The sequence below is a fragment of the Notothenia rossii genome (genome assembly GCF_949606895.1).
Source record: "Notothenia rossii genome assembly, chromosome: 5".
NCBI classification, from domain to species: domain Eukaryota; kingdom Metazoa; phylum Chordata; class Actinopteri; order Perciformes; family Nototheniidae; genus Notothenia; species Notothenia rossii.
In genome coordinates, this window is record NC_136903.1 from 64,234,636 (window position 1) to 64,248,730 (window position 14,095).

The 14,095-nt window shown below is 41.0% G+C and overlaps 1 protein-coding gene across 4 annotated transcripts in view; it reads right to left on the minus strand.

The window, feature by feature from the left end:
* Window positions 1–14,095, minus strand: part of ephb2b (eph receptor B2b) — a 131,002-nt gene that overhangs the window by 22,773 nt on the left and 94,134 nt on the right. For all 4 annotated transcript variants that reach the window (XM_079680942.1, XM_079680940.1, XM_079680941.1 and 1 more), the window contains exon 6: window positions 1,288–1,412. In XM_079680942.1, coding sequence (XP_079537068.1) covers window positions 1,288–1,412 — 125 coding nt within the window. The remainder of the gene's footprint in view (window positions 1–1,287; window positions 1,413–14,095) is intronic.

Below are 14,095 nucleotides of genomic sequence, written 5' to 3' on the forward strand. Positions count from 1 at the left end.
TAGCAGAAAAAGAATGTTAGATAAAGCAGCAGGACTGAAAGAGGAGCACATCCAGCAGTTGCAAATAAGAAGGTAAATATGGTGGCAGTTTCAGGTCAGACGGGCCTTTCTGAGTCATGCATTCTGATGATCAGAGCTGAATCTCACTGCGGTCCCCCTCTCCTCGATGCTGACAGGTCTGAGAGCGGAGAGTGAGACTCCTTTAGCTGCTGCCTTCAACCCGCTGCTCTCTGCACACTTCTGAGCCACAGCAGGGGCCGGGACAATTGTTTTGACAGCTCTCTCCAGCAGTGTCAGAAAAGGGGAATTATATTCAAATGTAGAACGGCTCAGCGTGTGGAAGAAAGCTAGACAAACGCTGCGTATACATGCGTGATTGTCTATGTCTGTGAAAGGGCTGCATGTATTTAAGTGATCATTTTGCATTGAATCAAAACAGCACATTTGTGACTGTTCTTGTGAGAAAGTATGGAGCTTGCCCCTCGAATACTATTTTTACAGCAGTCAGCGCATCATTGTTTCAACCGCAAGTCTCTGCACATCAATCCCCAGCGGCCCTACTGAGGGGCTGAGAGCCGTTTCCTTTTCCAGTGACTGACCGTGATTATAATTGGAAGAGAATGAGCAGAAGTTCTAAGCAACGTTCAGAAGCTCTGACTGTACGCCTCGTAGGACGTGCTGAAGATCCTGAGGGGGTATTCTGAATTTAAATAAATAACAGTTGTGGAAAAAGTACAGTATATGTGAGTTTACCAAAACATTATCGTCAAAATACTTAATTGCAAGTAAAAGTCCTGAATTCAAAATCTTTCTTTAGTAAAAGTACAATATTATTATCAGAAAAATGTACTTAAAGTTAAAAAAGTTTAAATGTCCTTTATTTGCGTGTATAATTATTTTCATATATGTGACAATTTTAAATAATATTGTTGCATCAAGTAGCCTTTTACCGTTTGATTTTTTCGTAAAATATTTGAATAATTTGAATCTTTTGTGAATTATAGACTAAGTCAACTAGTTTATTTTTTAGAAATGCATTTGGTTAAAAGGAGCTAAGGATGTTAAATAAATGTAGAAGAGTTAAATAACATTAATTTACTTTTAAATGTAGTGCAGTAAAAGTATGAAGTAGCATAAAAGTCCAATACCTCAAAAGTACTTGAGTAAATGTACTTAGTTATTTCCCACCTCTATAAATAAAAGATTCATTTTTACCATTAGGGTGGAATTGATTTAGTTGGATAGGGACAAAAGGATCAGTGAAGGCTTGGAGGAAGGATGCGATACCTTTTCATAACACAGGAGCTCGTAGTCCAGGATGACTCCATTGGGCTGGTCAGGCTGGGACCAGGAGAGGGTGATGCTGTCCACAGTGCGGCTGACCTGGTGCATGATGGATACTGTGGATGGAGCTGCGAGGAGACAAAGACAGTGTGTTAAGGATGAGTCAAATAAGTAAGTACATGCTTGACAGTCACGCATACTGAGTTTTACAGCATCTTTAATCTCGCAGCCAAACACCGGGTACTGCAAAGGTGTAATACGTAATGCCATAAAACCCATGTAATGTACTGCAGCCCGCCTTTTAGAGAGTCTCACGACGAGACATGCACTGCATGTTGGCAAGTTACAACACCGGCTAAACCACATAAGCAGCCTCCCGGGACTTCCCAGTGTCAACGGTGATTTTCATGTGATTCATTTACGCTTGTCAAACGGCTGATAACAGGCTATGTTCTTCAAGTAAATCATTTTAAAATCATTGGACCACCGTGCATTACATGCAGGAAACCCATTTGTATGGCACATAAATGAATACAAACAAATAGCGTGAGTCACAGGTGATACAACTGCTAGAGAACAGCTTAAATAGGTTTTCCAAGGCCTACAGCAGTGATCCACCCATGTAGTCCACGTGTAACTTCAGTCGTTATTCCCAATTGAATCTGTGATTTACAGAGTTCATTAACGTAGCAGAGGTTTTTCATACTATAAATCAAATGTGTTTTTAATAATTGCCAAAACTTTGCTAATCAATAAATCAGCATTTAGAAACCTAGAAACTTGCCTTATTTGGGTTGGTCTTTGCGAGAACTACTTCATCATCACCTTACATTTATTTCTGCGTATGAATTCGGGACACGTTGAAAGATGGAGATAGATGACTTTACAAATCTAGCTTTAGTTCGCTGCAGGTTGATTTTTAAAGAATACTGAGATAACAAAGAACAAATAGGCTATTTCAAAAAAAGATAAAACCACATATAAATGGAAATTAAATTATCTAAAAACATTGGTTTTACCAATGGTTAAGTTTTAACAATGGTTTTAAATATGGTTATACCTCTGGTTTAGATACCAAGATACGAAGCCAATGCATTACCTCGGAGTGTACTGAGCAGTGGTCACGGTGGACAGTTGAACTATGGTGTGTGGTACGTTTATTGTAAATACTATTTCAATCTTAAAGAAAAAAATATTCACAAAAAACCCCCAAAACAAAACATTATTTTTATATATATTCAACACTTTCATTACTTTTTTTTGCATTGAAACCATTACAAATTGCCCTGTTGCTAATTGTAATCATATACTTTCTTTCAGTAAACACACGACTCAATGACGTGTTACATCATGGGTGGCCCAGTCTTGAATAACCCAGTGACTTAAAGCGTTATACATTCTTTCAAGTACAACCATAAGGTCAAGGGAGCGTGATCACCTCACATCCTCCAACAACCATTAAGATTAGTTCAGGGTGCCGTGGGTCAGTGTAAAGCTAAGAGAGGCTGAAGATAAAAAGCTTTGTCTGGGGGAGCCTGGCAAGGCCTGCAGGCCTCTGAGTCTGAGCCTCTGTGTGTGTGTGAAAGGGAAGGGTTGGCTGGGGAGTCAGAGAGGGAGGGGGTGCCGGGCGAGATTTATGGACACCAAGCCCCACGCTCATCCCCTACAGGCCTGTGCTGCACACACACATCCAGCCCTCAGCCTGCAGCACAGTGGCTCCCCTGAGTCCCGGCCATAAAGAGAGACGTCTTTCCACCGGCACACGTTCTCTGAGGAAACTCCGCTGACTGGGAAATTACAACCTCCACGCCTCCATAATGAGAGATTCTGCAGCTGTGTGTGTGGTTTCTAGATAATATTTATTGTGTTGTTTTTAATGTAAAGAAACACTTGAAACTGAGTATCCTGGCAAACAGCATGTGTTTAAAGGACCACAGTGAGTAGAGCCAATGATAAAAAGTATGTTTGAGAATCTCTAAAAAATACCTGAAAAATCATTTGACTACTGTATGATGCCTGGTATTCAAATACATTTTAAGTACAGTATATGTTATCTTTTTTAATAAAGTTTGCCATTTTTATTGAATTCAATCAACTGTTTGGATATTCATCTCGTGTTTTATTTAACATTATTTAGGCACATTAAACTAAACCAAATCTTCATCAGCTAATCAGCTCTTACTCACATGCCCTCTGACCCACACAGAGTCATCCATCCGAGGCATCAAATTGTGATGTCTCATATAAACTCTGATGGTCAAGGAACCGAGCATGTCCTAATGTGCCGCTGCCAGCAGATGATAAATAGATGTTCTGTATTTCATCTCAGCAAAGCACTTTACACCACGATGGCCTGTGACTCTGCAGCTCACATATATCATCCTGCTTTCCTGGAGCCGGAGGTACAATAATGTATACAGTATCCAGTCAGGACACAAGTCTCAAGAATGTCTTCCATCCCTCTGTACTCTTCAGTTTGTTTGCAGTCACAAGACGACAGCCTAATAAGGCAAACAGTTACTCTAAGAGGAACTCACGAGTATCCCATTACGGATGTACATATATTTAAGACTGCCACATGGCCTTTTCCTGCATAGCATTTCCATTAAACACACGGCGCAGCCATGCCCAGTAACCTGATACAGAGGCAGAGAAACAAAGGCAGCTCATGTATTCATGTACAGAGGATGGACACATGCCAACATAAAAAGCTGTTGGAGGAGAACACTGCGGTTTTCTTCTGCGTAAGAACAACTTCCAGACAGCGGGGTGGCAGTCGCCATGTCTGAGAAACCGATAAGAGTTTGGTGTAACAGAAAACAAACTGGGGTGAAATAAAATGATTTTTAATGCAAAGTAAATACCCTAAAAAATATATGAAGAGTGAAAACACTCAGATGTAGGGAAAATGGCAATCCAGCTGTGTTGTGTATTTCAAGGTAATTCAGAACATGAATTGTAAGCTACGCTGACATTCCACCAATTGACGGAGGAATGTAGCGGTACGCCAAGTCTGCGTTTCACTGCAGTACGGCCTACAGCAACGATCCACATATGAAAACCATTTTCTTACATCTAATTTATGTACTCCAAATCTACAAGTCTCCATTGTACTCCACATTTCTAAGTGTACCTACAATCTTTTCCCCCCGACTTAATCTATAATTCACAGGGTCGAGTAAACAGTTGGTTTCCATTGTGTCAACATGACTCACTGATTTATGCCTCTAAATGTATGTTTTAGTTGTTTCAAGCCATTTGCTTTGTTGTTACAATCATTATGTTCAAATCATGTGGATTGCAAGCCATTACATACAATTAGAAATGTAACAAAAAACAAAGATTTAAGAAAGTTATTTATGTACTGGAAACCAACTTTTCAATAACTATGTCAAGTCAGATAAATTCTTCAAAGTGGGTGAGCCGCACTGTCATTGGATACTTTATTTGTAGGTTTTTACCCTCAATGAATGCTCTATTCATGTCCTTAAAGCTAATGAAGCGGTTATAATGACAACGACAGGGATTGTAAGTTGATATAATTAAATTAGATGGCTGAATTGGAAAAGTAAATGGCCTTGATGAATATGTCTCGAACAGTTTGCCATAGACCACAGAGGAGTGGGAGAGCGGGCAGAGGGGTCGCAGACATCATTTATCATGTCAAAGCCAAAGCTCCACGTGCATCACTGGATGATTATCTGTGTGACATACAGGGTGTTTGATTTTCCCTCTCAACCATCTGTTTGATTATGAAAAGATTGTGTTGAAATAATTAATAAATCTCCAGTCTATCCAAATATGCTAACAGCTCAAAGAGACAATAAAGAGGTTAATACGCTGGGGCCAGTAGAGGGGCCTGTATGTCCATTTGAAACTTACAAGGTTGTACATCACATTGCTTAATTGTAAGAGGATGGTAGGCCTCAGCTGTTGTCAAAGAATTAGGTTTCAGACCCCACATCATTATCTAGCCCGGGGTCTGATATGAAAGACTGCTTTGGAGTCTTTTCTAGCATGACGCTCTGGCCTTGGCCCAACAACACAGAACACAAAAGGCTCTGTTTGGCTCAAACATCTCCAATAGATGTTTTAGTGCTGTGTTTGAACACCTAGCTACTTCCCTAATCAATTAAAGATGGAGTTTACAGGGGTATTTCCACTCATTTGAATCCAAGCCCATTTAATGGGGCATGCTTCTGCTAAAACGCAGGCAGAAGTGAGGCTTTCATCCGTCTCATTAATTTACGTCTCTTATCTTTTATTATGCTACACTCCTTTGGTGGGCTTTTCCACTCTCCACTCTTTTTGACCATGTCCTTGTTTGGCTGCAGTTGTACTGTTTAGCCTCATTAATAAGTACTGTAAGGAACATGATGGGCACATTCATTAAGCAAGGCTGCTGAAGGGAGACCAATGCGGATGGATGGCAGCAGAGCGAGGTCAGTCATGGGTGCCCATGTCCGAAACACCCTTATTGGACAGACTTCCAGGAATGGAGAGGTCTTTAGGTTCTCTAGGAACTAAAGACAGGCACAGTCACTCTTAAATCTGCTGAAAGAGCATGTATTTAGTACTATTTCCTTTTTACCAATATGTTGTGATAATATACTGCATATGTTTTTTTGGGGGGGTATATCTATATTACATGTAAATATTTTTCTTATAATAGTTTTATTTGTTGGCCCTTTTCTTACAATCTATCTTCCTCGTATATGTTAACCTACTAGGCAATAAACCTGTTTCTGATTGTAATTCTGATGTATGGGAAAATTACCACAATAAAAATAGTAGCTTTTATTTCCTGCAGCTGAGTTCTTTTTTTTAACAACACGACAACACCACCTCATGATGTGACACTTTTGAGTGTCAGATGCAGTAAAAGAAAAAAAGGAAACACTTTTGCTGCCACATGACTCATTTGCTTCTGAGAAAGAACAAGTCTTTCATATATCTTTCTTACATCCAAATGTGTTTACAACCATGTGGTTCTTCTGATATGATTAGACGTTCTGGTACAGAGAGCAACGCTATGATTTGGGGAAGATGGGGGGGAGGTAGCGAGAACAGGTCAGGGCTCGTAAATCCCTTTTCCTTTACGTTGTAAAAAGTCGGTTTCCCCAGAGCGCAGACTCTCCCAAAGGGCCCGAACCAGCTGGTCCTCCCAAACAGGCTGCCACTGCTTTACTCTCTCCGACTGCCGTCCATTTATGAGCAGCACATCGAGCCATCTTAAAGGGAGAGGCCCACATTTGCATGTACTTTTAGCATGCTGGCAGCCTGCCCTGTTTCCCCAGCTGCAAAGGATTGTGGGTTTTACATCTATAAAGATTTTCCAGTGCAGTAAAGCTACAAAAGTGAGATTTCAGTTTATCAAGCATTAAACCATCTGCACTGGGAAAGATTGGGGACTATAATACACTCATATACACACCATAAGCTAATTCAAAAATAGGCACTTCAGGGGCTTGAAGAGTTTTCTGATGCTTGCAGAGGTTAGGGTTTAAATCTAAGCCGAGCCGGCAAATCTGCAGACGGAGGAGATATAACCCAGATACGTTTATGTATGCGACTCCGCCGAAGAGGAAATCGGAGAAAATTATTTTGCAGCAACTCAGTAAAGCTTCAAACAATCCCCAAAAAGTATGGCTCCTTAGGGGATATGATGATGCTCCATACAATCCTCAGTACTGGAGGCACTTTGAGCTTTAATTATCTTTGAATAATTAAATATTAGGTTTTTATTTACCACAATTCTTAATGATAGAGTTTTCCATACAAATCAAATGTTTTATTATGTTATTAAATGGATGTACATCCAAACATTCTTAAAAGGGGCCTATTATGCTAATTTTATGGTGTTATATTGTGCCTCTACTGTGACAGGTTTTCATGCTTTGATGTTCAAAAAGTTCTCTATTTTTCTCATACTGCCTGTGCTGCAGCACCTCTTTTCACCCTCTGGTTAGCTGGCTGGCTCTGTTGTGATTGGTCAATCGCTTAGAGAAGTCAGGCCCCTTATGCTATCATCACAATCAATGTATTGGAGCGCTAGCTAATGGAAGTGGTGGTGTTACATAGTGATGTCACTATGTTATGGAGTGAGGTGTTTAAGGCAGTGGGAGTGGGTTGGGGGGAGAAAAACACCATCATGAAATAACCCCAGGAGACTTTATAGTTTAATCCCTAATAGGGTCTATTTTATATAAAAAAGTAGTTGTGATTGTCTAACATGGTGCCAGATGATGGTTGTTTTAATAACACAAAAGCATACGATATGTTGCAATGATCCGACTTCTAGACTGCTGTGGTCCTTCAGTCCCTCGGGGCAGATTGGGCTGAACCGAGGTGTCCACCACAGGGATGTGGGATGAGGATTTTGACTCAAACAGCTCCAGGGAAAGACTTTAATCCGAAAGCTGCTTTTCTGCATTTTAACAATTCCAAAACAGGAATCGGCGAGGAGAAAAGCTCCACAAACCACAAAATCCATGTCAATAGTTTGTAATTTCGCAAAGACCAGTGTGGGCTATTGTTTTCTTTTTTGTACAGTTGCACACAAAGATATTTTGTTTTATTGAGTTATTAGCTTTGTTGGAAGAGCAAAAGAGCTAGCGGCGAGAAAAAGGGGAAAGACATACTTCAGTCCATGTTAAAATGACATCAGCCAAGGGACGTAACTGAAATGGTCCGGCCTGAATTGATGCTCATTCGGAACAAACACAATAACTAGAAGGCCTTCACCTACTTCATCCTGTTGTTACCAAACAGTTCATCCTTTTTACATATCCCAACATAAACAATCCCTGGAATTTGCATGTAGCACATCTGCTCGGGTTCTTTAATACACTGAGATGACTTGTGGCTTAACGTAGAAGTCGTGCTTATCTACGCACACTGTGAGGTCGCTGTACTCATGGGCACACAATAGCAAGGATTATAAAAGATCATCTCCGCTTATAAAGTTCCTGACCCCAATTTACACATTAAAACCTTCGAGGGGATGATGCTGGATGCAGATTGCATGATCGGCGTGATCTACGTGAGTGATTCGAGGCTACATTAAAAAATGAGAGGCATTAGTGACATCTGAGTATGGGAGCAGGAGGAAACAACTTCTTTTGTTCAAACCAGAATTTCCAGACAATGACACCCTTGTTATGTTTTAACCGCCTTAAAAGAAAAAATGTATCGATGTATCACCGCAGAAACTTCAGAGTGTGTTTAGCAACGAGAAAGAGAGGAGCAAGGGTAAACCAGAGGGGAGTATCATTGTGTTTATCACGGGTCCACTTTCTTAATTGGTGAAGTTGACTCCATAAAGTTAATAAAAAAACCAATAAATTAAAAAACAAAGTGCTGATTCGGCCGTGACCCCTTTTTGCTTCATCATCTTTATTTATTATCTTCTTTTTTAATTATCCCCATCATCAGGCTCTTGTATATAAATAAATGACTGCATTAAAACATGGTCAATTATTCAGGTACCGCAGTTGACAGCTAATGCACTCAACAATAATTAATTGTATATTCACATTGCGTTCCCTTTTACAGCCAAGAGATCGTGGCCTTTTAACCTAGATCTGTATGCAGGCGATGTGCATATTTTATTCCCCTCTTCACTGCACCGGCTTAAACGTGCAGCTTGCATCCTGAAGGAAAAGCACATATAATATGTAAAGTATAATGTAACCAGAAAATGCCACATCGCTGCTGAATGATGTATGAACAAGATCAATTAGTAAACTAAATGTGACATTCCTTATGCTAGTTCTCTTTAAGGGAGTCACAATTACATTCCTATTGCATGCAAAGGCTATCAAAAGCAATCTGATGAACCGTGCACTGTGAACCCTGCAGGCTGTTTACCACACACTCTGTCGCTCGGCTTATCTCACTCTCTAAGGTCAGGGTTAAGAGGGTTACTTTAAACATCTATTCTGTTACAATGACTAGTTTCTATGGTGGCCGAGATGTTCAAAGACTTTACAGCGTCACAAAACATTTCCATTAGGAGAAGCGCGCTGCAGTTTAGTAAACGATGCAAATAAAATACAAATAAACACATGCAAGTGAAGAAACATCTTCACCAATTTGATTACATAATCACCTTACATGTAATCCATTACTCACCAAGCATGGCTGTAGTGAGTGGTGGAAAGTATCTAAGTACATTTACTCAAGTATTGTACGTAAGTAACTTTCTGACATAATTGTACTTTACTTGAGTAGTTTCATTTGATGCTACTTTATACTTGTACTCGGCTTTGTAAAGGAGTGCTTCTCCCCAGTGAGGCTGTAAACAGGTTGCTCTGTATGAACAGCATTAGTGTGGTGTATGTGTGACTCCCTGCTCTGTCAGTCCTGGCTCCATGTGCCCGCTGAGGCCTCCTGTCTGTCCTCCTGTCTGTCTGCCTGGCTGACCTGCAGCGGCACCCTCCATATGTGCCCTCCCTAACACCTTCTGTCACTGTCACACAGAACGTCATGTAAACTGGTGGTCCCTGTCTGACTCTCAGTCTGTGAACCTCTTCATCTTTCAGCCCACAGCTTTACTTCACTCGCATGGTAATCTGAATTCTGTTAATACTGTATGTAATTCTCATACAGTATATATATATTTATTTATGTAAATATCAGTTAAATCATTATTTGTTATTGTTGCTAACTTTCAAAAGTCTATTTTCTCACCTTAGGTAATAATTATATTATGCGATTATCATCTTTAAATGCCAATTAGGTTTTGTAACGAGGAAGAACTTATTTCTCTATTAATTTAGTTAGCCAGTTATTTAGTTAACTATTTGCTAAGTGTTACTTTTAACAGTGTTTCTTCTCAGTATAGCTAATAATTAAATGTAGCAATACATCTTTAAATGCCAGGATGTAACAATGTATGTTTTGTTTTTTTGCGTGAACCAACTCCATCAATAATTCAGTGCCATAGCAAGTCACACTCATCACATTCTTTGCCATGAATGTGCCATTGCATCACATGAAATCTGTGCTTTTTCTGACCTAAAGTCAACAGTGTAGTAGCCCTGTTGGCTGGCTGGTGCAGCGACACGTTCTGGCAGTCCCACCTGGCTCTGCACCATGGCTTTTCACACCACGGCCCAGTGGAGCAGCAAAGCCCCTGGTAGCCTGGTTACATTGGACCTGGGCAATTTGGACAATAATTAAGTCATTAATCTTCCCTCGACCATATGAAAAAGCTGCATCCCATTACCGTGCCCCCCCTCTGAGTAATGTGGTTCACCATACAATCAGCCATTCACCTGATAAGAAACCAATTCAGCCCCTCTGCTTCTCCGTAGCGTTAGCCGCAGACGCCGCCGCTCACCTTGAGTTAATGAAATGCCTAAACAAATATGTCCTCTGGAATCTAATAAACCCAACCACTATAGAGTGCAATATGGCCAACGCACAGGGTATATGGAGATCTAAATTATCTGTCTCACAGTGTGCTGATGGTTTGCATTCAGGTAGGGGATAATCTCTCTTCTGTGCACTGGAACTGATGATACAGCAGCTCCAGAGAAAGCAAATAACTGGCAGTCACATTATAACTAAGCTATTATGTGTTTGTGTCTTCATAATTCATAATAAAAATAAGAAACAGTCTCCTAAGTATACAGTAAGTGCACACTAGTCTTTTTAAAATCCATAAAATAAGTAAAATAGATTAAATATCCCGCCTTCCTACACAAATCACTACAATTTCCACATACGTCTTCCTTAATAGGGACCAAACAATCAATAATTCAGAGCAGGAATTAGTGGTGGAATGCAATCCTGAACTGGAACACTGTCTAACAAGTGTGTGAATAAGTGTATTTGTGTCCTTGAAGTCGCACAAAGAAGACACCATTGTTGGATGTAATACTTTGAAGTTGTTAAGGACAAACTGTCATACTGCCATTTAGCTGTGGAAAACATGTTGACCAAACTGCAGAGTGGGAATAAGGTCTCAGCAACCGTTTTCACTTTATACAATAGTAATGAACGAAGATCATTGAAGGTAAGGGGTTGAAGAGCATGTTGGAGAGGAAATGGACAGAGTAGGAATTGGTCTGAAAGGGTAAAGTGGTTTCAGAGGGTAAGTGTGTGTGCTCTCAGGTGATGAAGGTACTTCAGTGTCTTCTTCAAGCACGGAGAGGGCTATTCTAATAAACACTTAACCATGTCCCCTTACTGTTACTGTTACCTAATACATGATAGTCTCACTATGATGTGAGTAGTTTGCTTATCCACATTCTTCTTTCTCTTTTGATGTATATTTTTTAACAGCATGGGAAAAAAATGCATCAGCATGTTTAGGGAGACTTTTCATTTTTAAACTAGCCAATAGAAGCTCAAGTGTTACATTGTGACGTCACTTTGTCGCGAAAGTAAAACAATTACTACAATCGAAGAGTTTTTAGACAGGGGGGTGTGTAAGAAAATCCTTCTGGGGTGAACTTTGGGGTTTGAGCCTTTGCAGACCATTTATATTCACAAAAATCTATATAACACACTACAGGAAAGGGAAGCCCCAAAAAGGCATTATATGGAGCAGTTTCTAAAAATGAAGTTTGAATGCATCATGGCAATAATACAATTACATGTCCCCCCGGTGGCGTTTCCATACACCTACTGTTTGAGACTTGTCTCACCCATCAGAACCACACACTGACAGAACTGTTTTTCCTATTCTCTTCTCCCTGCCTCCACTCATTAAATGTCATGCATACAGTAACATTTTATAGACAGCTCAAAGCAACAGTGGATAGCTTACTTATGACTCATTATTATAAGAAAAAAGGCTTGGAGGGCATTTCAAGGCTTCTGCACATTCAACTCAATGCAAGTTTTGGGGAATTAGTCATATGCTTATAAAACGGTCTCAAGCGCCATTCAGAGCAGGCATCTCCCTTTGTGTGGCATTACAGTGTGTAATCAAGCGCCGCACTTTCCAGGGCAATCACGTCCTTTATCACAGAGGAACTGTCGCCAACCACCTACAGAGTGGGAGGAGAAGCCCTGTGGGTAATTGAGTGTGGTGGGTGCCTGATTGGGTATGGTGAGAGAGAAGTTTTGCACAACTCTCCCCCCCTGCCCCCACAATTCAAACTGACACGTCATAGCTGAGGACAGCTATCCACACTCAACGTGGGACACACTTTCACGCCACTTACTTTCAATTGACTTATTTATTTGTTAGAAAACTTCAGCCTTGTGCACAATAAGCTAAAGACTGATTAAGTGTATGTTTCATACACTTTCTTTTGGTTTTCCAACATCTAACACTTTTATTTTAGATTAAACGGAGGGCACAGAATTGCTTGAGGTAATTAGAGGTGACATGATGTTTATGTAACCTCCAAGCCTCACAAACCAGATGCAATTATGGGCTCCTGGTTCCTGTGACCCCGGCCCTATAGCGGAGCACGGGCGAAACTGCAATCCCGCGTCCCAGGGGTGAGCCTGGTTTTGGAGGGTGATGGGGGGAATGTGGTAGGGTGGAGTGGGGGCAAGCAAGAGTTGAGTTCTTTTCACAGCTCCCCCTGACGGGAGCTCTCGCTACCTAATCCAAAGTGACGGGCACTTCAGTGGAGAGGGCGTGGAGCCCCCCAATTTCCGCCAGGACCCCACTGCAGGGGAAGCAGAGAAGCCAAGGGTTGGGGTGGCAGACTTATTGTGGCCCAGTGAGAAAGAGCGGGGCAGGGGCCTCATTACAACGCTTAACTGCACTCACAGGCCCTCATTAACCCACCATACCAGTGACAAATCAAAACAGACAATAAAAAGAGGTCGCCGTTTGAATGAAGGCCTCCATTTGAGTGGAGCTGCAGCGTTGGAATTTTATGGAGCTTTTACACAAATACATTTCCGCAAACATTGAAGATTGCAACAATGGGTTTCATCTCATGTTAAATGTGATTATTCAGCTTGTACATACACTTTATGTTTGACTGCTTCCATGTAGGCCTATGGACATCTGGGAATTCCAGAGGAAGGTAATGAGGGAGCAAGAGTGTAGTTAAACAAAACCCAATATGTCCGCCGTAATAAAAGCACAGTAACGCAGTGCTTTAGGTAGTCGTGGAAGACTCCCTTTAGTGCATGGGAATGGATGATGAGAGATGACAGGCACTTACGTATGTTGCTAATGGGATGCAAAGCCAGTGCAAAGATAGAGCCCAGCCTGTATCCCCCCCGCCCCCCCGTGCTTGGGGGAGAAGAGCTTGGCACGCCAAATGATGCGTTTCATAGAGACAATTAAATAGCAAATCAATGCTGCTGCCTCTGTGAAATAATTAGAGATGCGGCCGACTTCAACCGCAACCACATCGTGGAAAGCATGCAATAGTTGCAGGACAGATATTAAAAGGGGATTTTGAGGTATATTCCTGGAAGATCCTGCAGATTAAAACGTCCAAAAGAAAAGATTAAACCGTCCAAAAGAAACCTGTTTTTCATTAGGCCTCGGGATTCTTTTCAGACGTTTTTTTTTTCTTTACAAAGTGCCTCCTACATAGTGTGTATTCCTATATACCACATTTACTATGCTATGATTTTTTACTTTTCTAACTCAACGCTAGAATTCAAGTAGGTGGATGAAAGAAAGAGCTGTAATCACTGAAAGGTAGATGAAGTGGAGAGACAGCACCTAGCCTGCTCTCAGCTCTGCAGTCTGAAAAACATGGAGATGAGGTCACGCTGTTAAGACCAGCAGGCCATCACATTCTGTATGTCACATCATCAAAGGCACTCTCGTTCCCATTTTAGAGCCCTTCATCTGCATGCATCACCATACGGGAGAGGAAAG